The sequence below is a fragment of the Anticarsia gemmatalis genome, chromosome 25, assembly GCF_050436995.1.
Source record: "Anticarsia gemmatalis isolate Benzon Research Colony breed Stoneville strain chromosome 25, ilAntGemm2 primary, whole genome shotgun sequence".
Taxonomy (NCBI): domain Eukaryota; kingdom Metazoa; phylum Arthropoda; class Insecta; order Lepidoptera; family Erebidae; genus Anticarsia; species Anticarsia gemmatalis.
In genome coordinates this window covers 3159770-3186379 of record NC_134769.1, presented here as the reverse complement: position 1 = coordinate 3186379, position 26610 = coordinate 3159770, and the positions used below count along the sequence as shown (strand labels likewise).

The following is a 26610-nucleotide window of genomic DNA, read 5'->3' as shown; positions in this document are numbered from 1 at the left end:
TTAGTTTTTGTTGCTTAATAATTGTAAAAAACAATATGTATGCATATCTAGATTGTGTAATTACGTATGTGTAGGTTGCAATATCTCTTCCCTATATCTTTCTGTTTCAAAAACAATACTTAAAATTTTAATCAGACATTTTCTACTCACAGGTGCTGGTGATGGTTCTCCCTTCGGCACCTTCGGGTCCCTCATGAACTGGCACCTGCAGATCGGCTCCAGGTCTTGCGTCTTGATCATCACAGGGAACGCAACCCGGTTCTCCCGGAACGCCCTGAACGGTATCGACAACTGTTCCCCGGATTTAGCTACCGGTACTAAGTTGCCGCCGAATTCTAGGTAAACTGGTTTACCTTCGTGAACCTGAAAGTGCAAGTTACTCTTAAGTTATGCAGTAGAATATTTATTTTTATTTACCTATTACTTGAACCAATGTAGGAATCAGGGTTAGTTTTTAAACTAGCCATGGTGTAAATCGTATTGTTTTAAAAGTTACAATACAACAATCATAAACATTTAAAGTAAGGTCTACTTAATTGTGCTTTACCATAAAAATCATATACATATGACCACGTGATATAAAACCACATATTAGTTAAGTGTAATTTTGAGCACAAAAGGAACATAAAAATATGAGGCATAATTTATCATCGTTTATTGTATTTATCTTTAACTCCTGGGCGTTAAAGGACCCACGTACCTCCACATCCTTACTCTTAGCGACTTGGATGAATCGCTCGACGCGCTCCAAAGCCTTGTCTTCCTTGTCGTCTGTGACGCAGAACATTCTCAGCTGCGCCTGACACTCATCAGTACGCTTGGCGTAGACTACGAAACGAGCCATGAATGGCACGTGGATCGCTTCTCTGCAAATGGAAGGTATGTGATGAACATGATGCTTTGCATAATTGGATATTTTTGTTTGTTTAAAGAGACCCGTATCGCCACTGAATATTATATTCGAGGTCGCTTAATTTCAATTTTATGAGTCTAGACCCTGTCATTAAGCAATTTTTATGGTGTAGAAAGTTGCCAGAAACTTAACCGTTTTGGGAAACAGTTAGTTTACAACAAATTTGTGGAATTAAAACATTACAATCAATATCATACTTGATCTCATATAATTGTTGAGACTGGTTTTTTTAAATGATGTGGGTAGATATAATGTATATGTCAAACTAACCTGTACAACTCCGTTGCCATTTTGGTAGCATCCTCAACATGTCGACAGTCAATCAGCCAATATCTGGCCGATACTGTCGTTGTGAACGAAACGCAATCGTTCACGAACGTAAGAGGCGTGTTATCCGTGACGTCTTCCCAATGAGCCCGGTTCGTCCCACCTGTTATCACAACATCAACGCTTTATACCCTATAAGCCAAGAAACAACTACACACATGCTCTGCAATTATTTACTTTATACCTCTACATTTAAAATGCTTTTTTCTTTCTCAGATTAGATGGAAGCTATGAGGCAGTATTTGGCGGCTAAAACGCTATTTCCTAACTGCCATGATGATGAATCTACCTTATAATGCATGCCAAAGCAGGCTTGTATATTATCTACTCGTTAATGTATAAATTTCTTCATGTACAAATACTATTTCCTCTACGAATTTTCTAATTATACTTGTTCAAAAATAGTCTTAAGTGTAGTTATAAATACAGATTTCAGATAGCTCAAGTTAAAACATTATTGTTATCATAACCTAGACATAAAAAACAAAGTTTCATAAATAACCGATGTAGAAGAAAGATCGGAAATTAGAAAGATAGGTCAATAACAAATTAATAAAAAAACTAAACGTAAAGTTTTTCCAAAACGGCCTATAGCAAACACACAACAAGCAAAGACAACACATCACACAAATAAACAATAAATAACGTACCATTTTATTTATTTTAAAAATGAAAAAGTGACTAATGTGGCACACTGTGAACTGTCACCTGTTTCTTATAAATAGTGCTGTTGTCTCACAAAATGAAAATGAAATCTACTTTATCAAAAACGAATTATCAAATTGCTTTTCAGGTTTTTCGGAAAACAGATCTCTCGAAGGACATTCACTGAAATAAATCCAAAATCCAATCGAACGAAACTAAACAATGGAAATAAAAACGTGTCCAGTGAAACAATGACAAGAAAAGGATCGAGACAAAAAAAGAGAAGATGATGTGAAACAGAACTGATAGGCCGTTTTGGAAATAAATCTCTGATTATTACAAGCAAAGTAACAAAAATAGGGAACATTGACGTCGAATGATAATGAAATGAACATGGCACCGATCAGAATCATTTTTACGCTTACACTAAACAAAACAGGTATTGAACGTGTCTCAATCTTATACAATGTGCCAATACAGTTGCAGGTCGTTAAGTACTAGACTCTTGTTTATACATTTAGTTCTAAACCGACATGTTTCTGTGAACGTATCGCTGTGCAAACTCTTGATGTCCCAAGATTCTTTCAATGGTTATGATACAGAGTGAACGTGACTTAATAAAGCGTAAAAATTTCAGCCCGTGCATAGAGGAAGAATGTATGAAAAGCAAGATATGGAAAAGCATTCAAAAAGTGATAGAGGGAAAAAAAAGTAATGTCACTGATAGTTATACTCGAAGACAGCCGTGGTACTGTTGAGTATAAGTATCGAAAAAATAATGAATCATGAGAAATAAATAACATAAAAACTTTTAAAGTATCAGTCAAATTAACGTTTCAAATCAATGAAAATAATATTGAACTTAAACCGACATTTTGATTTTGTTTTTGTATAATATTTCTAATGTTTTTACCTTCGAGAGATCTTTTGCGAAATACCCCTGTTGGTGCGCGCCGATAGGTGGCAGCACATTATATAGCGCCACACACGGTGAGCGTGCAACACACACAAACACACGAGAACAAAGACAATGTAGACACGCACAGAACGGACACACAAGGACGTAATCCCTGCAGCTGCTTGTGTATTTGCTATAAGCGGTTTGCTTGTACTTGTATAGTTTATCATTTTTGCTTTTCCCTTTCTTTTGTATGTATGTAGTTCAGATGAAATGAATTTCAAACTACGCTATTTCTCATTAACATGCTCATCCCGTTGTCTATAAAATGGGGAGTTTGACTAACCCGTAACTCTTTGTACTACGCTAACCAATATGATTTAGTATAAAAACACTATAAAATTCCGATAATCTATCAAAATACTCTATGTAAAAATTGATAAAATTTCAAAATCTATAGTCTACGAATCTCATGTAGAACTATATTTTTATTACCTACAGATCGATTGTTAATGATATCTGTTTGGCTATAACCTACGTTACCAATGTGTTGTAATGGAATATTGGTATTTGATTTGTCATTTATTGTACTTAATAAGCCAACTTAAAAGCGAAAACACAGTACCAATAAATGGGTTGTTATATGTCGCCAATACTGTTGAAGCATTTTGCGGTCTCACAAACTGAAAAAGTCATGTAGATATACATTTTTCTCGTGATGGAGTTGTGAGAGCCACAAAACTGCAGTCAATATTCGCGAACAAATTCCAAGCCATGTCTTGATACTGTTTGTAAGCAGTATACCTAACTGTAGGCACACTTACCTTTCCTTTGGCAAAGCATTTCGTCAATGTAGCAAACAGAAGCCATACTCCATTGCAACACATCGCGTTATCTTTTTATTACTGGAATACATTTATTCTACATTTTTCCTCCTCCAAATAAAGCTCTTGCTTCAAGAAATATTATCTATCAGTATTTTTTTCTGAATAAAAGTACTTGATGAAACCCCTGAACTGAGATCGACAGTGTATTCCAGTAACAAATCAGATTTGCATTTAAAATACAAGCGAACTATTTTAATTGTACCTGATATGGAACAGAGTAGTCTTAGCGTCGGGGCTGAAGACGTGCTGTACTGGTTTGTCATACCCTGGGTATGCGGCCTGGGGGCAGGCATACTCAGGGTGATAGCCTTGTGGAACTTCCTTCTCCTGGGTTCTACCGTCACTACTGGAGACACAGCCACGCCACGGCCCAGTAGCTTTGCAGTTAACTCCGAGTCTATTATTTGCGCCTGTAAAGATTTTTGAACATACCCCTCAGTTTCCTGCCTATGTTGGTCAATTTGAAATTCAATTTAATTTTTCCGATCATATTTCTATCTTAGTTTCACGGACCTAACACATTTCTCTCTAAAGACCAAACGTAATCGTTGTCAAAGCTTCATGCTAGTGTTGTCGTGAAAATAGGCAGTGTGAGAAAATATTTTGGATTCAGTACTTACCCCTCCACAAGAAATAAAAGCAGTAAAGTTTCGCAAATATTTTCAAAAAACTTAAATTCCTTTTCTAGTTTTTTTTAGGTTGTTAACAAATAGCTTCAGTCGTTCTAATTCATTTGCTTATAAAAATAAAATGGTAGGAAGGTGGCGAAGAGCGGTCGGTGCAAAACTAAGCAAATATGAACATTATGAAATCACAAGAAAAGCATTTAAAAATGAAATTATACACACTTTGTTTATTTAAACTCAGACTTTCATCTATTTCTCACACATGCGCTTATAAAACAAGATGCAACACACTCCATCAAGCTCAAAATAATACAGCAAAATAAAATATATTTACATCATGCAACTCTCACGTTTGGTCTTTAGGAAATAAAGTACAAATTCGCATAACAATGCACTTTACATTTCAACTTAAAAGCATAGAAAGACATTACCCAATAAATTTAGCAATCCTTAAGATACTACTTAACTAATTATAATACGTCACTCCAATGTTATTTCAATATAAAATACATAATATTATTGTACACACACTTTTAATACTAAATAATAATATTACATAGTCATTCAATATATTTGTTACAATCATATTTTAAGTCATGCTTGTATGTAGCCTAAAGACCAACTAGAGAAAATCCAATCTGTTGATACCGCAGTGTGAGAAAACCTACGATTTTAATCTTTATTGTGATTTCATAGAATTCAATTTTGCTTAAATTGAAAACAAAGTTTGTTGTCAATGGTTTATTGAAACTCCCATCTACAATAAATGTTTTAAGTGAATTTCTAAATTTATTGGGTATGACATTATCCCTAAAGGAGTAACGTAGTTACTTACTCTAGTGTTGTAATACCTGCTTCATCAAATTTTAGAAAACCATTATCAATTAATCGTTCGTCTTAATTTACCGTAATTTCTTCAATACTAGCGACTATTGTTTTAACATTTTTACTTTTATTACAAAATGTAGTTTTTGATGAAACAGATATCGACTAAATATTATTGTATTAATCACATACACAGTGTATTAAAATACTAAATGATCCTGTATGTATGACTACGATATGTGATGATACACCATATAAAATAGCTTAAACAAATTCCATCAAAATTGGTTAAAAATAAACTGTTCTTCGTAAAAAAATTTGGCATTCGTTTTGTACTTTGGTTTTATGATACTAAGTAGGTGTTTGGCAAAATATAATCTGAGGCTTTTATTGCTGTCTTAACGTTAAAATCTTATTGATATATCCCTGTTTTTAAAACTACTGTATTGAGATTCTAACAGACATTTTTCAGACAAAGAAGATATATCTAAATCTAATAGAGGCAAAAGGCTTTCTTGATTATCATTTGAAGAATCAATGTGTTCAGAAAAAGTTGAAAATTTCAAAGATGACTAAGAATGATTACATGAGTGATAAAATTGTGCAGACTTCTACACGATAATGATTTCATAGTTAAGACCTGAGTTCATAAGCACAAGAGTGAAGTAGGCACAAAGTTTACAATCTTGACGAACTAACTGACAACCTTAATGTTTATTTCTCCCAAATTCCACAACCACAAGCTAAATTATCTATTTAAAGATATTTTCACATAAATTTCAGAAAATGTTTTGTCCAAACCTAATTTTAACATCTAGTATAAAGAACACAATTTAGTCTTACAAATTAATAAATTAATGAACACAATTACTAAATCTAAGAGTGAAATTTGCGAAAAATAAATTGAATCCTTATATTCTAGGAGTATCTAAAATATTTCGTTTATATTTCATAAGTAGACTGACTATGTCAGTTTGGAGAGTAAATTTTTCGCATACATTTTGTTATTGTGGTAGACAATACTACCAAATAAGAGAGAACCGTTTTTTCTTCGAGACGTTATTGACAGTGATCTTTTTGAGGTTTTTGTCCTTGACTCCCTTTCTTGGTTTGAATAGGTTTACCTGTAGGCCGACTTTGATCTTCTTGGTGAGAGCGCCTTGAGGGAACACGGCCTGGACTTGTGGCACCACCGAGCTGGATACCATGCCACCTGAAAATTGCTTTTGATTTTAGCTAAGGTGTCTTGCCCAAATTCCCTTAAGTATTTACCTCTGTAAATACCGAAGCCTATTGATTATGCCATCAGTCGAGTGTACTTATAAGCATCTTCTAAGAAATGTTCAAAAAAGTTTTAACGTGAGATTACTTCATTGCTAACCCAGGATGCCGATAGCTTCTTTTTTAATGAAAGTTTTAAGTCACCTCATCAGGTTATTCTTACTGCTTATACGCAGTTTGTGAGAGATACTAACCTTCAGGCCCAATAGCATGCACCTCCTGTCTGATACGAGATATAACAGCGAAATACTGCGGGAAGTCGTGCGTCAGGATTCTTGTCACGCGGGGAGCGTCCCAGCCTTTCTCGTCTTCGTTCGTCTCTGTAGGGCAAAAGCTAAAGTTACAAACGAACTACCAAAGAATACTTTTAGGCCTGGATTTTGACAGCGCTGTAACTTTTGTGGAAACCTTACGTAAGTAATCACAATTAATTAAACCAATTATTATTATAGTAAGGTTTCACCCTTATCTGTCATATTTGGATGATATGAATTTTGATGTACACATAAATATTATCTTACTTGAACATAAAAGAATGCGATAGATGGATAGGTGTAGGCATGTCTCTTACTATGTTATTCAAAAGTTAATAAATGGATTTTGATAAAATGTTGCACTCGGGTAGAACTGACAAAATTTCTAAGCGGACGATGTTTTTAGCTCAAAATAAATATGAAACAAATATGTTTAATAAATAATGAAAATGTGTATAATTACCGAAGCTACCTTCGATCTCAAGAGTCTCATGCAGGATGTCTTGCACCACGTCGTCTGTGGCGTCTGCGTTGTGTTCCCTCCAGCTCGTCCCGTTGTCGGAGCGGAGGATCACGATCTCACGCTCTTTGCCGCGGAGAGACGCGTAGTGTGGGACTTCTAGTATCACTGGCCTGTAGAGAACAATTACTTATGATGTTTGAAGCAAACTTTATGTAAGTTCGATTTGATTATTCAGTGCTTTTTGATAAGCCCATTAACAGGTCTGATGATGATTTGTTCTAACAAAGATTCATTTTTTGACAGTGAGAATAGTAAGGCTTGACTGCTTTAAACTGGTGGCTCTTTTTTCATGATAACTGATAAGGATTACAGCAAAAACATTTGTTCTAACAAAAAATAATTTTATGACAGTGAATATAGAAAGGCATTTATTTGAATTTGAGTTCTAATTACCCCAAGAACTTGGCGGCAACAGGTCCCATCTCCAATACCCGAGCTGCCAGCGCTTCTCCCTCCATCAGGGGCGGCATGTGGTTAATCCTTGATGGCTTCAGATATCTAAGACAGAAAACATATTATTAACTTTCCAATTTTTCCTCTAGAAAATCTGTCATCATGATGCTTTATTTTTTTTATTCAGCTGACAAAATATCGATTAATCAATATATTTTGAATGGTTTTGTGTTGTGTACCTGCAAGTGATCCTAGTAGGCTGTTGGGCAGAGAGTGGGGGCACAATGACCCTCACTCCTCCACCACGGCATCCTCGCAGAGCACCTCCTCGAGCATCCACCAGGAATGATACCAAGAAACTGGAGAAACATATGCAATCAATTAGTAACCGATGCATTGAATTAGTAAGGCAGTAAAAAATTAGAAAGTATGTAATTAATGTATTAAAATCGTGAAAAGTATATTTTTTTGCTTCAGATATGAAAGTATTACTCACTTCTTCCATTGCAACTTTTTCCTGTAGCAGTCCAAGTAAGCATGGAACAGTCAGACATTATTTACATTCTGAAATAGACACACATGCAAATCATTATAAAATTACAAAATTCAGTTCTATAGAAACTAAAAATTGCTACGGTAGCATGATTAACACTATAAAATTAAAAGTAAATCAAATATAAATAACGTAAGTTACACAAGACATGAATTAATCTGGAAGATTTAGTAGATATTGTTAGTTTAATATTTTGCAGTTAATCGATTAACAAAGGTCTTCATCCTGAACAATTATAATGAGAAGCGAAAACTAGTTAATTCATTTGATTCAATCTGTTACAATTAATTTGTGTGTTGTATGTTCTGTATACTGACTTGGGTTGCGTAGGGTCCACATTGTAGCAGTAACCTTCAGGCGCCTGCGCGGTGCTGTACCGGCTGATACTCTTTACCACCACCTCTTGCTGGGGCTGGTATGGCATGCCGTTCACCGATCCTGATGTAACAATATATTCTATAAGAAAATTTTAGTGTTTTTACATAACATACATAAATACAACACGAACTAACTACATTTCATAACTGTCTTCTTTAATTAAATTTGTTGTACCTACTAAGGCAAATAACTCATCGCAAGGGACTTTTAACAAAACTACAACGAACAAGCGGGAATCGAATCCAATATTCTCGCATAGTGGGATCAGCCCAACTGAAGCGCAAGGTTCTTGCCTGATATAATCAAAATGTATAATTCTAACGTAAGATTTATTTATTTTTAGAAGATTAAGTTCTTTAAAATTTCACAAATAATCGTCGCAAAAAGATTGTCATTTTAATTTCACTTTTTAAAATCGAACAAAGACTCATGCAAAAGTATGTACTCAAAATGTTGTTTACCTTGCGACAATTCCATAATATTCTTATGACTCATAGCAGACTCTGTTCTCTCGTCCTTGGTCACGTCTATCGGCAAGGAGTCGTCTCCCAAAGACTTCATGTCATCAGCTGTCAGGTAGCGGTACGGCTGGTCGTTGAGGATTGTGTCTTCTCCTGGAATTGACACACATTACATCACGATAATATTTGTAAGTAATGGTTCACATGACCAACGAAAACTACCGACGACCAATGTAAATGCTGTACCAATTAATTGCAAACGTTTGCTCTCGATGACGAGCAACTCAGAAGACACTTCAAATTTAATATCTGATTTCATAGACACTGTTATGTCTTAGGCTTATTGTAAGCTTTACTTATTACTATGTTTACTTTTGGTCTAGGTGAGTCTAGCTACAATAACAACGAGTCTTTAAGTTTCTGAAAGTTCATTTCGAAATACTCAGTTCTAGCTGGAATTGGATTTATCCCAATAATGCCAAAAGTACTTATAGAAAATATATCACCACCAAAACCTAAGACTTCTTTTTTAATGACAATGACGCCAATAAGTGATGGTTGGCTTAAACCATGAATTGGTTAATATCAAGAAAACAATTAACCGATTCGTTGCGACTTGCGTTTTCGTAAACTTCTAGCTGTGGCGGCAAACAAATATTTCGTGACGCGCCTGTCGGGCCAACCGCCACAGAAGTTGATGACTCAATTTGAGCGAGTTATATGATATTTAAAAAAGACACGCCTCTCGACGTGTCATACGCCATATATAAAAGAATTGAATGGCACGCCTGTCGTGCCATCCGCAACGAATCGGTTAAGGAACAACATATAAAGGACTTATTATCTCACCTCCTTCTTCTTCAGAATCTGACATGAAGGTCTCTAACATGGTCTCGGGCGCCACCACCTTGTACTTCTCCTGTGAGGCCGGCGCTATGGACGGCTCCGACACTTCCTTCAGCGTCTCCATCACTGTCACGTATCCCAGCTTGGACGCTATGTCCAGAGGAGTTTGGCCGTTCTAAACAGAAGACATGATAATTGTTACTTAAAAGAAGAAAAAGGAACTCTAGGAATCGTTAGTCATAGGTATTCTTTGGGTGGCATATTATTATAATGGCAGTTAGTATAATACAAATAGAAAAAAGAAAAATCTCTAAGAATCGTTAGTTGCAGGTTCTCTTTGGGTGGCATATAGTGGTAGTTAGTATGGTCTAAGGTAGTTAAAACGTCAGCTAAATATGTATGATCAGGTTCAACCAGATGTTTCTAAGAATGGACTTCTCGCAGAAGATTTTTTATTGTAAAGAGCATGATTGTAAAAGCTAATGTTCGATAATAACTTTAGGCTCTTTGATTTATTATTGTTGGAATTAGTCGATAATAAGAGTGCCTATATATCGTTGTTCTGTAAACTGAAGGATTATATTTCGAAAATATTTTCATGGAATTCTACCCGGAAGCTCTGAAGGCAAGTAAACAGCAAATAAAATCATTTTTCTGAGAACACATTAAAATCCGACAGCTTTCGATTAAATATATTTTTAACCTCGTATTTATAAATAAAGCATTGCAAGTCATAAAAACAAATGCCGTAAACACTGTACTTGGTATTTGTAAGATAAATATTATTTTAATGTTCATACTCGTATGAATCATGAATGATAATATTCTCGGTTTGTTTATTCATATGTTTGGAAATATGGGGAATTTATTTAAAAGGGCTTCAAGGTAAATCATATTTTATGCTATTGGGTAAGGGCCAACATTTTTATTATTTACGCACGTAGCTTGATAAATACTGGCTCAGTAGTTCTGCTAGTAAATTATTTATTACAGATATTATCACTGAATGGAAAAAATACCAGTGACTGTATTTAAAAAATAGTATTATAGGCTAATGATCATGTTACATAACTACTTTTAATTCAATCCCCCTTGCTGTGCGAGGGTCTCAACCCGATCGCAAGACGGGTTAACCCTTGAGTCCGAGCTCTCATGTAATGATCAATATTTTACCATTATCATGGTCACCGGCCAACCAAAGTAGAGCTAGGTTTCGCTACACGTATGAATCCATTCACCAATCCTCTGCTTAACATAAGCCTCTCTCATAGAATTTCACATCACTCGGTCCTAGACTTTCCTCATCCAACAGACTCCAGTGACTAAGAGTCAGTAAAACTATACTTAACATAATAATAATAATATGATATTAAATGTAGTTTATTGTTATTACTTACCGTGGTTGTAGCATTGGCATCAGATTTATGCTCCAGCAGAATATTGACGATGTTGATGTGTCCTTGCTGAGCGGCGTGGTGAAGCGCTGTGTAGCTGTAATACAAATATTTAATATAATAAAGAAGATTAGATACTTTAGTAACTCTTTAAGAAATGACTGAAATCGCGAACGAAGTAGGAAAGGAACGATAATTTTGAGAAGGGACGTTATCCAGAAAAAAAAGGAATTTGATAAAATCTTTCACAATTTGAAAAGACCATTGTAATTAAAGCCATAATTATAATGTTATTGGGTGCAAATAAGCTAACCCGAGGGAAGCTGGAGCAGGCCGAAAGTCAAAAATGCTTAAAATACTTCAATTTTTCAGTCCATTTTGATCGACCAAAACAAAATTATTAAAGTCCAATAAACTAATAATTTATTTACTTTTAGTATTGAGTGTCAATGACCTAAATCTGACCAATACCAATATTACTCATCCTTCCATTCGGATCACATTCGGCTCGGTGTTAATTAGACTAAATAAACAACCATCAAATCTCGACTTTACATAAATATTAACTTCCGACCGCGGATTCTCTCGACAAGGACAAGATTAAAAATAAAATGATTTTAGATTAAATCAATATCACATATTTCTTTTAGATTTTAAATAATCATTTTACTTGAGTTTTAAAAGAGTTTATTGAAGATCAACCTTTACCTTTCCTTTCAAACACTTTCTCCGGCATACTGAAATGTACCTACTTAAAAGATGTTAAAAATTAACGAAAAAAAGAATGAAATCAAATCCTAGATCATCTATAAAGTTAAAAATTACGAAAGTCATGGAGGTAAAAGTCTCACTTTGTTAAATTCTAAAAGCTGTTACTCACCCGTGTGTAGTCTGTGCTTTAACCGAAGCGCCGCTTTCAAGCAGGAAGCGCACCATGTTCGCCTGTCCGTAGTGACTTGCGATGTGCAGCGGTGTGTACCCGCCTTTAGTGCAAATGTCCACCTGGGAATATGCACTTATGAATAATAACTGTTCAAAAGCATAGTTTGGATAATATCAAAATATTCATGGAGGAGCATTTGTCATTATTACTAATAAAAAAGTTTCATACAATTCAAGCCAGAAAACAAAATCCCACAATTAATAGCCTCTGTAAATGCTATTTCGAACAATAATACTAAATTTCAAGGTTCTTCTTACCTCGGCTCCATTCTTGACCATCAACTGAGCAACAGGTACTCTATCTTCTTGAGCAGCCAGATGCAGTGCTGCAAGACCGTTCTTGGACTGCTGGTCTACTTCAGCAGCATGCTCCAGAAGAAGAGAGCACATTTCCGTGTGACCCTGAAAATATGGCTTCACTTAGAACGATATCAAGTGACGAAGGATTAAAAACCTAAGAAATGCGTCATGTTTTTGCGTAAGTATTTTGGTGGCTATAGATAACTAAATTTTTCCATATTAAAATGTCCATATTAAAGATTTTTTGCTATTTCCTGATCACTCACATTATCTCGCTGGACCTGGCAAAGAAAGTAATTAACATTTCGCTCGTTTCAAAAATGTTTTTTGCAATACCATTGCTATTAAAGTTACCTTGATTTGTTAGTAATTGTAATTTCCTATGTTGAAAACCATCAAATAATCTTCATATGTTTAAAAGAAAAGAGCCAGTTTTTATCCAGTTCTTACCTGCTGTGCTGCAAGGTGTAGTGGCGTGAATCCAGCTTTGGACTCAGCATTAGTGAGTGCTCCGTACTCCAGCAGAGTGGCTGCCGTCTCCATCTGGTTCTTACGAGCAGCTATGTGAAGAGGAGTGTGGCCGTTCTTGGCTACAGCCTGAAATGTAAAAGACATATAGTCTATTAATACTTATTCAGGAAGGTTAGTATTAGAAATTTAAAAATCGTCCATACTACTTCAAATTTATAAATCCAAGCTTTATTTTTCTGTACATAATGTATTGGTGCTTCGGCGTTGTTTAATGTATCCCCTAAAACAATCTTCCGCATCATCACAGTCTTATTAAAACTTTTACTTGTAATCTCTTATATCTTCAGCGTTGTACATTTTTCTTGATTGTTTATAGACGAAACATCAATCAATAATTGCGTCAAGTTACCTTAGCATCAGCGCCTTTCTCCAGCAGTGTAGTGGCTACAGCCTGCTGGTCGTACTGAGCCGCGATGTGTAGTGGAGTCATGCCGTTCTTACCGGCCTGGTCTGGTGAGGCTCCGTGTGCAAGCAGCAGATTTGCCACCTGGATCACAAAAACGTCATTTAAGGAGAGAAGAAGGCGTCATAACCAGGGAATTATCTAAAATAATTCAGATTCAATGTACTTATATCACTGTGGTCTGTACAACGTCTTTTATATATTTGGATGCTCATGATTTAAATGAATATTTTGCTTACCTTCAAATTTCCATATTTGGCTGCAAGATGCAGTGCTGTAAATCCTTTCTTGGTTGTAGCAGTCAATGGAGCGTTATGCTCAATTAATGCTGCTGCCACCTGTCATGAAAAGTAAATAATCAGTTTCAAAAATTGTATGCTATGACTTAATCCATTTTTTAAGGCGAGATTATTTTCATTTATCGGAGTAGATGCCACACAGCGAATTGTGACTTTGAATTTTTAAACAAAAAGGCTTGATAGTTTCTTTTTGTTAGACAAATGTTGAATACCAGAACCGTCCAAGCGATGTAGACTATGACGGCAGTGGAACTAATAAACTAAATTATCTTTGATACCCATTCCCACAATTGTAAAAAAAACAATATATACAAAATTATAATTTCTACTTACATCATGATTATGCTGCTTAGCAGCAATATGCAGTGGGTTGTAATGATCTGCGGTCATCGCTCTAACGTCGGCGCCATGTTGCAGGAGCAGTACTGCAATGTCCACGTTGCCCAGTCGTGATGCGATGTGTAGAGGTGTCTGACGTTCTCGAGCTTTGGCTTCTACTGCCGCGCCGTTGCGTAGGAGTATGCGGATTATGTCCGTCTGGATAATGAAGGTAGATTAGTTTAAAGTAATTTTTTGTAATACATGTTTTTATGTGAAGCCTAACTGAATTGGTCTCTTAAACTTATCAGATGTAAATATTATTTTTATCAAAGTAAAAGTAGCTACTAAAATATATTTCAATGCATAAACACCCGGATCAAATATCATCTCACAAACTACTAAATTATGGAAAGATGATTTCTATAGACTGGAATTTTAGATGACGACTACGACGACACGATGGAATCAACATTTATAAGCACTCTGATACCGAAAACAAGAGAGATAGGCATTCTAGACGCATAAATATTTATCTAATCAAAAACCAAGGACTATTTATCAAAATTCTGTTCAGTTTCTTTTTTCTCACCTGGTTGGCCCTAGCAGCCAAATGCAGAGGCGTCTCTCCCCTGACAGTAGGCACGTCAGGGTTGGCTTCATGCTGCAGCAAGTAAATGACGATGTTCATGCAGCCCATGAACGCCGCCACGTGGAGAGGAGTCAGTCCTGATTCTGTTGTTGCTTGTATACCTGGTAGAAAAATCAGAAATCAGAACAATTTGCACGCCTTAAAGAGTACCGGTAGCTCCATTTAATATTAAAAAGAGTCCACAATACAAATTGACCCATTTTGTTATTCATGGTTAAAAAGAAGATAAGTATTCAGCAGACAAAGTTTTGCTAAAGTGTGGATGAAAACATGAGACATGCTATTTATATGTGAGTAGTGTGTATTAAATTGTACGTGAAAGTGGATAGTTTATACTCACTTGCTCCATATTTAAGCAGTAGTTCAACAACCTTGATTCTGTTCTTCTTGCAGGCAATGTGTAGAGGAGTAAATCCATTCAGAGCGCGCGCGTTTGCGTCTGCGTTCCTGCATTGGGAATAAACGTTTTAATACAATCTACTGTTGTTATCCTATAACTGCTTTTCCAGAGTTCATATTATACACCAAGAAACAGCGTACTTCAAGACAAAATATTTAGCACGTCATGCTCTTAAATTCCAGATTAGTATGTCACACCGAGTGTTTAATACAGACTAAAGGTCAAATTTATTTGAGTTTCAATTTATTTACCTTAAATCTTACTTATCCCTTAATGCCAAAAAATTGTTTTACATTCATCTGGAGCATGTAACCTCCTCAACCTGGCCAGCGTGGTGGACTCAGGGCCTCCCCCCTCGTTTAGGAAGTGACCCATGCCCTGCATTGGGACAATAACGGGTTGACAAAAAAACTTTACCTGTCTAACAATAGTTTTGCGACTTTAGCATGTCCACAATGAGCAGCCACGTGTAGTGCAGTAAGATAATCTACAGTGACGTCATCAACTGGTGCGCGGCGGGACAGCAGCACTCGGGCTGCGTCTGCGTGGTCGCCTTGAGCAGCCATGTGGAGAGGGGCTAGGCCATTCTAAAGAGTGAAAAGGAAATTGATTAATGAAAAAGAAAGATAACAAGTTGCTTATTGTCTCGATTACAACAAAACTTGTATAATTCAATAAGTCAATTTAAAAGTCTGTCTAAAGAGATCTTAAAAGAACTTCTGGACAGTAGAACACAGGATGTAATTAAAACTTCAGTTGATATTTATTATTATTATTTCTAATTAACGGGTAAAGAATAAAGAATACCAAGTGTTCTCGAAACTATGACTAAAATTGTTATATTCATTCATACGAAACAAAACAAATAAGTTTATACCGACATGGTAAAAATATTTGACAAGCAAACATCAGAAACTATTAAGTTACTTTGTTAACATACCTTGCTCTTGCTAGTGATAGGCGCGCCCCTATCCAGCAAAGCCTCCACGACCCTCTCGTGTCCAGAGCGAGCGGCACAGTGCAGGGGGGTGAGACCATCCCTTGTGCGAGCCTCCACGTTGGCGCCGTTGTCACAGAGCAACGCTACCATATTCTCTTTGCCTGTGCAAAAGAACTTAGCATTTTAAACTTCATCATTTATTATAAAATTCATCACCCTATCTTGTGGTACGCAGTTATGTAAATAAGAAAATAACGGGTACTAAAATTTTTAAATATCTATCATATAAAATCATCATATAAAAAAATATAATCTATGAAACGATTAGGGAAAAAATATAGATAGAAATATTATTTTCAATGTAGTTTCTGTAGGAATAAATACAGAAAATTTTGATAGTAAACCCTGTCGTATTAAAGACTTACAAAAGATTTTGATTGTTGTAAGGCTTCAAATACTTTGTTACAAATAAACCACCTGGGGACGATTAGTCGTAGTTTGGATACGCTTTTAAGTCATTTAATTGATGTGATTAGGCTTTTAGATAGTTTCAGCATTACTTAAAATTGTATAATGTTCTAACATTTAGCTGTACGTAACACAAAAGCAAAATTTTCTGAAGAGATCCGCCGACTAAGACCGTTGTAACTCGATCAAAACATCGGATAACAACAAGAAAGAAAGGTAAACCTTTGAATTTTACTCGCGCATAAATGCTCGTGTATAATAATGATTATTAACAATAGCTTAAAATGTAAATTTTAGCTTGTCTACTCACCCCACTTGGCAGCAACATGTAGCGGACAAATATTATGTTTAGCAGCACAGTTGACATCAGCTCCTTTAGCCAGGAGCAGTCTGGCAACAGCTTCGTTGCCGTAGTGTGCAGCGATGTGCAGGGGGGTGAAACCTGACTTTGACGTCACGTCGGGGTTGTGTTCATTCTAGAAGGAAAGATGACGTTAGTACCATAGAGTTTTACGGCAATGATAATAATAATATCTGGTTTTACGCCTTACTAGCTGACCCGCGCAACTTCGCTTGCGTCACATAAAGAGAATGAAAATTTTCCCCGTTTTTGTAACATTTTTTACTGGCGCTCTGCTCCTATTGGTCGTAGCGTGATGATATAGTCTATAGCCTTCCTCGATAAATGGGCTATCTAACACTGAAATAATTTTTCAAATCAGACCAGTAGTTCCTGAGATTAGCGCGTTCAAACAAACAAACAAACAAACTCTTCAGCTTTATAATATTAATATAGATTATTTTTCAAATGTATTCTTTCAACAAAAACAAACCTACAGCATGGTATGTTTAGTTTACGAGATGTCATTTGTATAATATATCAGTGTACATTTTCGTCACATTCATATTTCGTTTTGATCTGTGTATGTAAATAATTAGAAATATAGGAGACATAAGTTCTATTAGTTCTTTTTTGTAAAGAAGCAATGTCGAGACACTAAAATGCGTTAGAATTTTTAAGTTTCAGATATCTCGAACGTCGACCGACGTCATTAAAAGTAAATCCTCAGGGATCAACCTGAATAAAATATTGAGAGATTTATCTTATCTTACAAGACCCACTATTATATCAAAATTTTATAATCTAGAAAATAATGAGACAAACCTCAAGTAATAAATTAGCAGCCTTCACATCGTCCTTCTTGGCGGCGATGTGTAGCGCCGGCAGACGGACTCTGCCGCGAGTGTCAGCTTCTAGAAGAACTGCCACCACCTTCTCGTGGCCTTGTTGCATGGCCACTGCCAGGGGTGTGAAGCCATCCTGGTGGGAAAGTAGAAAGCGTTCATAGAGTAATTATCATCAAGGATCGAGCGTATTGTCATAAACATATAGAGTTGTTGTAGGAATTAACTTATATGCTCAATGCTCATATCTCACAACAACTCTATATGTTTTGAAACAGGAAACTTTAATAGCAATAATGTCTGACTCAGGACTCAAACCCTAATTTGAGAACTGAACCACAAAGGTTTTATCAGAAATCTTGACAAAACGACAGTAGATCTTCGTCCTTTTGATGACTGTTAACAGTATAATTATTGTAGCGTATTATTTTGTTTTTTTGCAGCATATGTCTTACCTCAGTGGCTAGGCTTTGGTTAGCACCATTAGCCAGTAGGAACTTCACGACACCATCGTGGTTCTCCTGCGCGGCCATGTATAACGGCGTAAAGCCATTTTGTGATTGGATGTTGACCTGCAATAGAAAGCTTGATTAGCCACATGGAACTATGAAATGCTATCTAAGTGACATGCAACGAAAGATGAATAGACGACGTCATCATTCTTTAATTTGCAGTCTAGACTAGAAGTCTAGTCAAGTCTCGAATTCAGCAGATTTAATTATGTCCATACGTTGTTTACTATGGTCAATTCAATATAATAAACACAACTTTAACCTGAAACGACCACCTTGTAAAAAAATATACTAATGAAGACTTCAAATACATTTTGCAAAAAATATACGCCAAATTATTTTATTAGACCTCGATAAATGCTAAATCGGATATTTCCATATAAATTCAAGCGTCAAACAACAAAGTGTCCTACACAAACTTAACTTTTACTCAACAAACAATTCACTGACGACATTTATAATATACATTAAGATATTCAGGACTGGGGTCCAAACCCGAAAGTTTTGTGTATCTTTCCTTAACGCTTACAAATCTTGGGCTTTCAAAGTTAGAGAAATCTCTGTGGACATATTCAAAATTATTCGTGAAAACTTTATTAAGGCGCAAGTTATGTTTACTTTTAATGGAAAAGTGGTAAAAATGAAATCGCTTTTTTCCATCATTATGATATTTGAAGAATTCATCAGCTGTTAAGATAATAATTGAACTACGTTATTCAATCAAGTTAATAAGAGCCAGTTTAAGTTCTTGTAAATAAGTTTCAGTTGTAATATAAACAACTGTCTGCCTTCTCTCTGATAAGTTTTCTAACACTTATCAGAAGTGGTAACTGCGTAGATATGTAGATAAATTAAGTAGATTCCTATAAAACGGAGATAACAAAACTCTACAAAAGTGACGAAAAGAAGTATACAACAAAGCAATATATTAAAGTATCATGTAAAGTATACTTCTACCATCGAGATTTCAATACTTTGCCGAAGTGATGAAAACTATTCAACAAAAAAAATATACCAAAAAATCATTTTCCCGTGTTGTGTTGAAAACATGTCAAAACATTTGTAAGTTGTCAATCAAGGAAAGTGTTCTCAAAGATGATTTGTTGTGATTTCCTTCGATTCTTTAACCGTCTTTATATAAACTGTGTTTGTTTGAGGAAGCAATCATTTCGTTAACAAGTCGCTTTTAAGCAAGAATAATGATCGTACTGAAAGGAAACTCAAAATAATGTTTCAACAAGGATTTTGATTGAAGCTTTCTGCAAATCTAAAAATATTCAGACTGTATGGTATTTTTATAATATTGACGCCTGTATACAAATGAGGGCTTGCAAATATTATTTTTTATGCCTGTATACAAAACAGAGCAAGAGAATATTCGTTTAATATATCCGGTTATTGCAAGCCCTAATCCAAAGAGGTGATAAGCATCCTTTCCACAGCACGGGACGCTCAGTTCAAATACCACTGAGGCTACGGCAATCTGACAGCTATACTATTTACTATTTAGACTAAACAACTGAAACGATTTTAATGATTTTCAGCATGACAGTGAATAATGGTTAGGCACAGTTATTTTATTACGAACCTAGAAAATCATTTTCTTTTGTTTATCCACTTTACACACGAGCGTAGTTGCTTAAGTTAAAGGTAGTTTTAAAAAGTTCCTTACCTGGGCTCCATTTTGAACCAGCAACTTAACAACAGCTTCTTGTCCAGCAAGTGAAGCGATGTGTAGTGCTGTGTTGCCCTTCTTGGTAGCAGCGTCGATGGCTGCTCCACGTTGCAGCAGCTCGCGGACCACCTCCACGTGGCCATCCTTGGAGGCCAGGTGGATGGCGTTGAGACCATTCTGGAGACAAAAACATAATGTAAAAAAATTAAGAAATTTTTAATGGGAATTTAAAGAGGTAGCTTTGCTTAGTTAAGCTTTAGCTATTTGCAGGTCACATATCGACTCAGTAATGGATCTTCGGCAAATCATACTTTTGCGGCAACGTTAACTTAAGTCGATATTAATAGACAGTATATATAAAAGTTAAAGTGACGTATTAAAATGGATTTATAAAACCGTGATTCCAAGTTGGTACCCGTCTATTAACACGAACCTTATTGTTCAGAAACGAAGTTAGTTATTTATTGACCTTGCATTGTCATTTACTATAGGCTACGACAAGTTCCCAAAATGTCGCATTATTCTTCTTCTTCTGTCGAGTCAACGACTAACCAAAATGACTCAATTACTTATAACACCGATGTCCCAGACTTCTCTATAACTACTAAAAGTAAACAATAGTATAGTCCTCTTAACATCTCAAACTTCTTCCTTGTAAATAAATAGTGCGAAAGGCTAACCCTTATCTCATTCATTTATCTTTCCACCCTCTTCGAAAAGTGTGCCTGTTGAGTGTTATCTTATTTTTCCAAGAGACATCCCAAATGGATTGCTATAAGCTATCCATCGATCAAACGATGACAGCTGTGTAGAGATAGTTGAAATAGTGATGAATGATACGTCTCACGTATTGGTCTATTAAATTGATATGTGTTTGATTGAAATAAATGCATCAACTGTTTTTGCTGATAAATTGATTAGATTATTTTCGGGTCTACTTCCTGGAATGCAAGAGGGGATAGGCTTTGAGTCTACCACGTTATATAAATGCTTTACCTAAACTCTTTTTTTTCGAGAAAAATTTACTATAAAGAATTGTGTATTGGATTCATATGTTGCAGTCAAGACTCATAACCAGACAAAACTACTATTGACTAGCAAAATCAGTCAAAGCTACTTTTGACCAGCCTGTTCAGTCAAAAGTATATAATTCTAATAGAGGACGAACGCGAGCATAATCTTTTAGAAACTAGTAAGCTATAAAAGATCTTGTTCCTTTTGTCACTGCTGGTTTAGCGGTGTACGTAAATTTAACATTAAGGTCCGGCTAAACATCTTATATAGTACAGAAGGAAGGAAGAGTAACCTAGAATTCGTTCAATTTCAAATTCCTCTAAAACAACTTTAAAACAAAATACGTCTGTTGCCAAAATACAAAAGTACATATTGAACATGATGCAAGGTTAATGCAAGAAGAATATGTACGAACTCCTGGAGAGAAGCCAAGTGTTTCAATAAGCCTTTGGGACGAAATTGGAATTTTTGGCTTCCGTATGGTTATGTTTCTTAGGTTATATTTAATGTGGTTTCCTGTGTTTTTCTTCTGCGAGTCATATAGACATTTTGTGACAAAATCTCAAATATTGTGTGTAGTTCTTGCCTTTTTTTCGAAATAATATCGATATAACTACGTTCCCCAATTTTTCCCATTGCGATAAATGTCTATAAACTATTGTGTCTCACTTAACCATGCCTTGAGTTGCTATTAGTATTTTTGACAGAAAGATGACTTGTTCTAAAATTATGCTCATCAGAAAGTTAAACTCTATTCCTAGCCTAATTTTAGGCTTTAAAACTACATATTTAAATCACGTATAATCCTTTGTGTATTTTCAAAACAAAACTTAATCTCACCTACCCACGCACGTTCGATTTTGATCTATTAATACAAACTTCAATACGGCTTAACACAATTGTATTAGCCTCTCCTTGAAAACCCGGGGGCACAAAGGCTCTATATCCAGGACGGGTTCAAGGACACTAAAGGAAATTGGGTCAGGGCCTTATAACAATAAATGGCTTGAGTACACACATTTAGAAGGCAAAAAAAACTTTCCGGCTATTAGGCACGTTCTGAGAATATAATTTTAAGAGTAACAAGTTTAAGGGAGGTTGTATGTTTTTGGGAAAATGGTAATAGGATTTTTGTCCTTAAAGCACTTTTCTGCTAAGATATTCATAAGCTACAGAATTCGGTACTCTTTAGGCGAGACACAAAGATAGTCCTATACTAAGCAAGTGGGCAGATAATGATGTTTATAACCAGTTACCGAACCAACAAATTGGCAACAGAAGCTAAGCTATAGCAAAGAAAATCGTGGAAAATCATTCGACGAGAACCGAATAACAAGCCGCAGATAGACGATACTGATATTATAAATAGAGATTCAGAAGAGATTTCGGTAAAACGCCTGAATACAGAAGACTATCTCGCAAAAAGATATAGATAGGCATCCTTAGAAAAAATGTGTTTCCAGAAAAAAAAAGCTTTATTTAGTGTAAAAGTTTTAAAAACTTGGAATATGGAACTCTTATTTCAATCGATATTTTCTCTACCTCTGAAGGCGCAAACTTTCCAATTAACAGTATAAACAATTAATTCAAATACTCGCCTGCTACATAAATTCTTAGTTCCAACATAGACCGGCCTTGAGCTGTTGAACAAATGTTGATTTACGCCCAAGCTCATAGCAAAATTACTGTATGTAACACTGTATTGTACGACTTAATTAGTTTGAATAATTACGGTAAAATATATAGGTAAGCATGCCACTGAAATATTGAAGTGGTGTTCTTAATCATATGTTCGGCTAAGGTTAAGCAACTTATTCCAAGTCAAGACGGAGATGAGTGACTGTTTACAAAAACTCTCGTTACTCTCTGTGCTAATAGAGAATACTTTAATAAGCTATAATTATCAAAGCCGGTTACTAAGAAGAATTAAAAGGACAATTTCCTATCATTCATCATCGTCGAAAAATATTATAACTAGCCATTAAAAACTAATTAGAGCCTTCAGCGTATCCCGTAAACCATTTTTTTCCTCGAAGCGGCTTTCAGCTGTATTTAGAGGTACATCTAAATATTTTGCGCGCTCTTTAGTAACTTACAAAATATAAAAGGCAATTTTACAGTTTATAGACAAGTGTCGGTTAACCTATCCGATAGATAAATTAATAGCAAATCTATGAAAAGAACTGTCAAAATTCGACCTGAAAGTGTAACCTATTATTATAAAGTATTTATTCAAAGTGTTGAAATCAAGGCTACTCGTAAATGCGACAAAACAAAATAATTAGGCAAATCGTCCACTTATCGATCTTGTTGTTATTATATCATGAAATTATAATTAATATATAAATAACGTATAAAAAACGTCACGCAATCGTCTGCGACACGCTAGCACGGCAAATACAATGTTGAGGTAATAAGTATTTGAGAACTGTGGTCGGATAGTTGAGAATTGTGGCTTTGAGGCGATATGTGTTTTGATTTGAGTATAGAATTTACGGTCTTCTTCTTATCGTATAGTTAGTGGTCAAGCTAATGTCTAAGTTGTTCCAGCCGCCCGAAGACCTTTGAAGGGACTAAACGACTGTTGTCTTGAATGATAACAGTCGCGACCGATATTTTACGTGCCCTCCGACATAGTTCGGATGGTTGTCATTTTTTCATGGCAAAACGAATGATGGATTAAAAAGATACATACCTACATCTACTAATGGGATATATCCTAGGAATTATTTTTAAGCGGACGGTGACACGGGCAAAAGCTATATGATAGAGCTAATGGTAACATAAACTTAGAACATCGATCGACGGCAATTTGAGCAAACATGACGTTAGGTGGTTGACCACAAAATTGCTTTACCGCACTATGAACACGTAGGCTCGTTCCGTATTCATAGTCCTGACCACGAACTAGACATATGGTATAAAACCCACTATGGCAAGTAATACGAGTATTATTTATTTTACTTATAATATGATATGCTCAAATAGTTGAGTCATTTCGAAAGAATTAATGTATGTAGAGTAACTAAAATTTACTATGCGTATGAAAATGAAATAAGGGGAGCTTCGTAAAGACCATAGCAATTGGCGGTCTTTGGGTACCTCTACGAGAAAAGGGCGTAATTCATGTATGTATGGTTAGTACCTACTTAGTGTGAAAATAGCTCAAGCCAAATACCCTAGAGATTGCTAAGCGACTACTATCTTCAATAACAGCCGAGACTGACTTTTAGCGTGCACTTTGAAGTACAGAACCCGTAGTTCAAATACAGCGGTCACCCATCTATGAAATGTCCGCACCATAGGTGGCTTGACCCACTGATCGTTTGATCACAATTATGACCGCTTGACACGCCTAAACTGACACAGTTCAACATTTTATTCAGACATTCATACTCTTCACGATAACTGAGTTCGTGACGGCATTGCGTGCTTAACCTAAATGCCCGGAAAATGGCAATATGTTTTACCTACAACTTTGTTAAAGAAAATCAACCTTCCACTAGTAGAAGTATGGTGTATTTTAGTTTGAAGATAGACATGGGAGAAATATTTTCGCAAATTAATATAGGATTATTACGTTGACTTTATAGTAGTCGTAAAGAAAAATTAATGTTTGGTTGTTTAAAAGACTTTTGTATTACCCTAATTTCGTTCTTAAATAATTAGGCAAACAGAGCTTAATTACTTAAGCCACTTTCAAAAACCTAGTAAGGATTTTACCTATAGAACTTATTGCTCGGAATCTAGCCCGCTGAAAGAAATACTGTTTTTTTTTGTGAAAATCTTTCTCTGGATATAAACTTGCCTTTGTTAATAATAATTAATGGTTTCTATAAACGATCTAAAAAACTCTAGAAATTGTTTTGCTAAAAAACAATATTTTATATCTGACTTGATCTATATACATATATGAAAATGAAACCCGTTTTCCTTGGTCACGGCATCACGCGTGACTGGCTAGACCGATTCTACTCATTCTTTTTGTGTTATATTTGGTATTATTAGGAGAAGGTTCTTAAGGAAAAAACAATTAAGAAAATCTCTTAGAAATATTGAAAAATAGACATTTCATTTTGCATAATTTAGGCGGTACGAAGTTCGCCGGGTCAGATAGTACTAAATAAATAAGTAAAGTACCTACAGCTTTATGAACCAAAAACATATTTATATTATTCTCAGCATCAAATAAATCTAATATACACGCCCATCCCGTCACAATAAACTGTACTAAATATAACTTTCCTTATTTATCACACAAAGAGGATCTTTTTATTACATTTACTTAGAAATGAACGATAAAAGTCTGAAAGAAAATGACAATAAATATATAATGTACAAGAAACTTATGGAAATATCTATTTATGTGTAAATAAAAATGAATTACCGAAATATATGTCGCGCTTTTGAACATTTTAACTATATTTGATAACTCTTTTTAATATGTTTGTAACTGTTGGGCAACAAGGCTTGTATGGGATCGATGAGATCAAAATTCCCTCGAGAATGTAATCGACGTGATATAATTGTACTATACCCGGACAAAGTCGGGCCAGTCCACTAGTTTTATAAAAAAGATAGGCTGTCTGTCCAATATTCTTAAGTGAGTTTTCATGTTGTAAGATAAAGAAAAGATTTTTGTTCATAATCGACAATAATATTTATCTGACGCAAACCTTGAAAACAAAGAATAATTTTAGTTAAAGGTCAAAATAAACGTAAATTTATTATATTGTTACTGTATAATATGTTTTCGACTTATTGTCATTCACGATAACAGTGACTTCGTTCAACTTAGCCGGCCCTCATCAATTACAATGGAAACTGTTAAGCCTTAAAGGTTCTCAAGGAAACCAAACAATATTAACCGGGACGACTTATCATACAAAAAGCAACAATGATAAAAAAAACATTTTCAATTTTCTCTTATTTCTTTGCTTCCGACAATAATTTACTTCAATGCGTGTGCTTGATTTCCACATACACAATTTCTAGAGTATTTGAAACCAAGAAGAAACCTAAATAGATCTACTATTTCTTCTATACGTAGACACTTTAAATAACGTCAGTCTCAAGGGTTGATGACGTCACGTGTCAAAGGCACAGCTCCCGGATTATGATGTCAACGCTCTAAACAGTGTGCTCGTGACTTCACCTTGCTTAATACAAGACGGAATTATGTATGTATGCATGTATGCGTCTTGAAAACGCCACTTCGCACGTTTTTAAGTTTGTTAAAATGTGAAGATCCGAAATGGAAGCCGTTTGTTTTAGAATTTAAGAGTGGTTGCTTATTTTCTCAACTTAATCGAGATAGGTGTTACTACGGGGTCGACCTTTCTAAATACCCACATACTTTAAATGATACTACGTGTAAATAACAGTCAGTCTCAAGGGTTGATAACGTCACGAGTCACACCTCCCGGATTACGATGTCAACGCTCTGAACAGTGTACTCTACACCATGCTTATTTCAAGACGATATTATCTATGTATGCATATATGCTTCTTGAAAACTAGACTTCGCTCGTAATTAAATTTGTAAAAATGTGAAGCTTAGTTTTTTCATCTAAATTTCTACAATTTCCGAAATGAAGCCGTTTGTTTTAGAATTTAAGAATGGTTGTTTGTTTTCTCTACTTAATCGAGATAGGTGCTTGTTACAGGCTCGGTCTGAAGAGTTGATGACGTCACGTGCCAAAGGCACATCTCTTAGATTACGATGTCAACGCTCTGAGCAGTGTACTCAGGACAACACTCTGCTTAT

General features: G+C 35.4%; 1 protein-coding gene across 3 annotated transcripts in view; it reads right to left on the bottom strand.

Annotated features, from left to right (window-relative positions):
- Positions 1-26610, bottom strand: part of LOC142983910 (uncharacterized) — a 133037-nt gene that overhangs the window by 21845 nt on the left and 84582 nt on the right. For all 3 annotated transcript variants that reach the window (XM_076131100.1, XM_076131099.1, XM_076131101.1), the window contains 29 exons: positions 19827-20006; positions 18098-18214; positions 17623-17778; positions 16768-16933; positions 15990-16150; positions 15467-15636; positions 14990-15096; positions 14590-14750; positions 14013-14216; positions 13620-13718; positions 13327-13464; positions 12897-13043; positions 12405-12548; positions 12085-12206; positions 11208-11301; positions 9814-9985; positions 8965-9117; positions 8443-8581; positions 8069-8089; positions 7812-7931; positions 7573-7677; positions 7120-7289; positions 6597-6722; positions 6246-6334; positions 3873-4080; positions 2799-2825; positions 1184-1343; positions 701-866; positions 151-363 (listed from right to left, as the gene is read on the bottom strand). In XM_076131100.1, the coding sequence (XP_075987215.1) occupies positions 151-363; positions 701-866; positions 1184-1343; positions 2799-2825; positions 3873-4080; positions 6246-6334; positions 6597-6722; positions 7120-7289; positions 7573-7677; positions 7812-7931; positions 8069-8089; positions 8443-8581; positions 8965-9117; positions 9814-9985; positions 11208-11301; positions 12085-12206; positions 12405-12548; positions 12897-13043; positions 13327-13464; positions 13620-13718; positions 14013-14216; positions 14590-14750; positions 14990-15096; positions 15467-15636; positions 15990-16150; positions 16768-16933; positions 17623-17778; positions 18098-18214; positions 19827-20006 (4035 nt within the window). The remainder of the gene's footprint in view (positions 1-150; positions 364-700; positions 867-1183; positions 1344-2798; positions 2826-3872; positions 4081-6245; positions 6335-6596; positions 6723-7119; positions 7290-7572; positions 7678-7811; positions 7932-8068; positions 8090-8442; positions 8582-8964; positions 9118-9813; positions 9986-11207; positions 11302-12084; positions 12207-12404; positions 12549-12896; positions 13044-13326; positions 13465-13619; positions 13719-14012; positions 14217-14589; positions 14751-14989; positions 15097-15466; positions 15637-15989; positions 16151-16767; positions 16934-17622; positions 17779-18097; positions 18215-19826; positions 20007-26610) is intronic.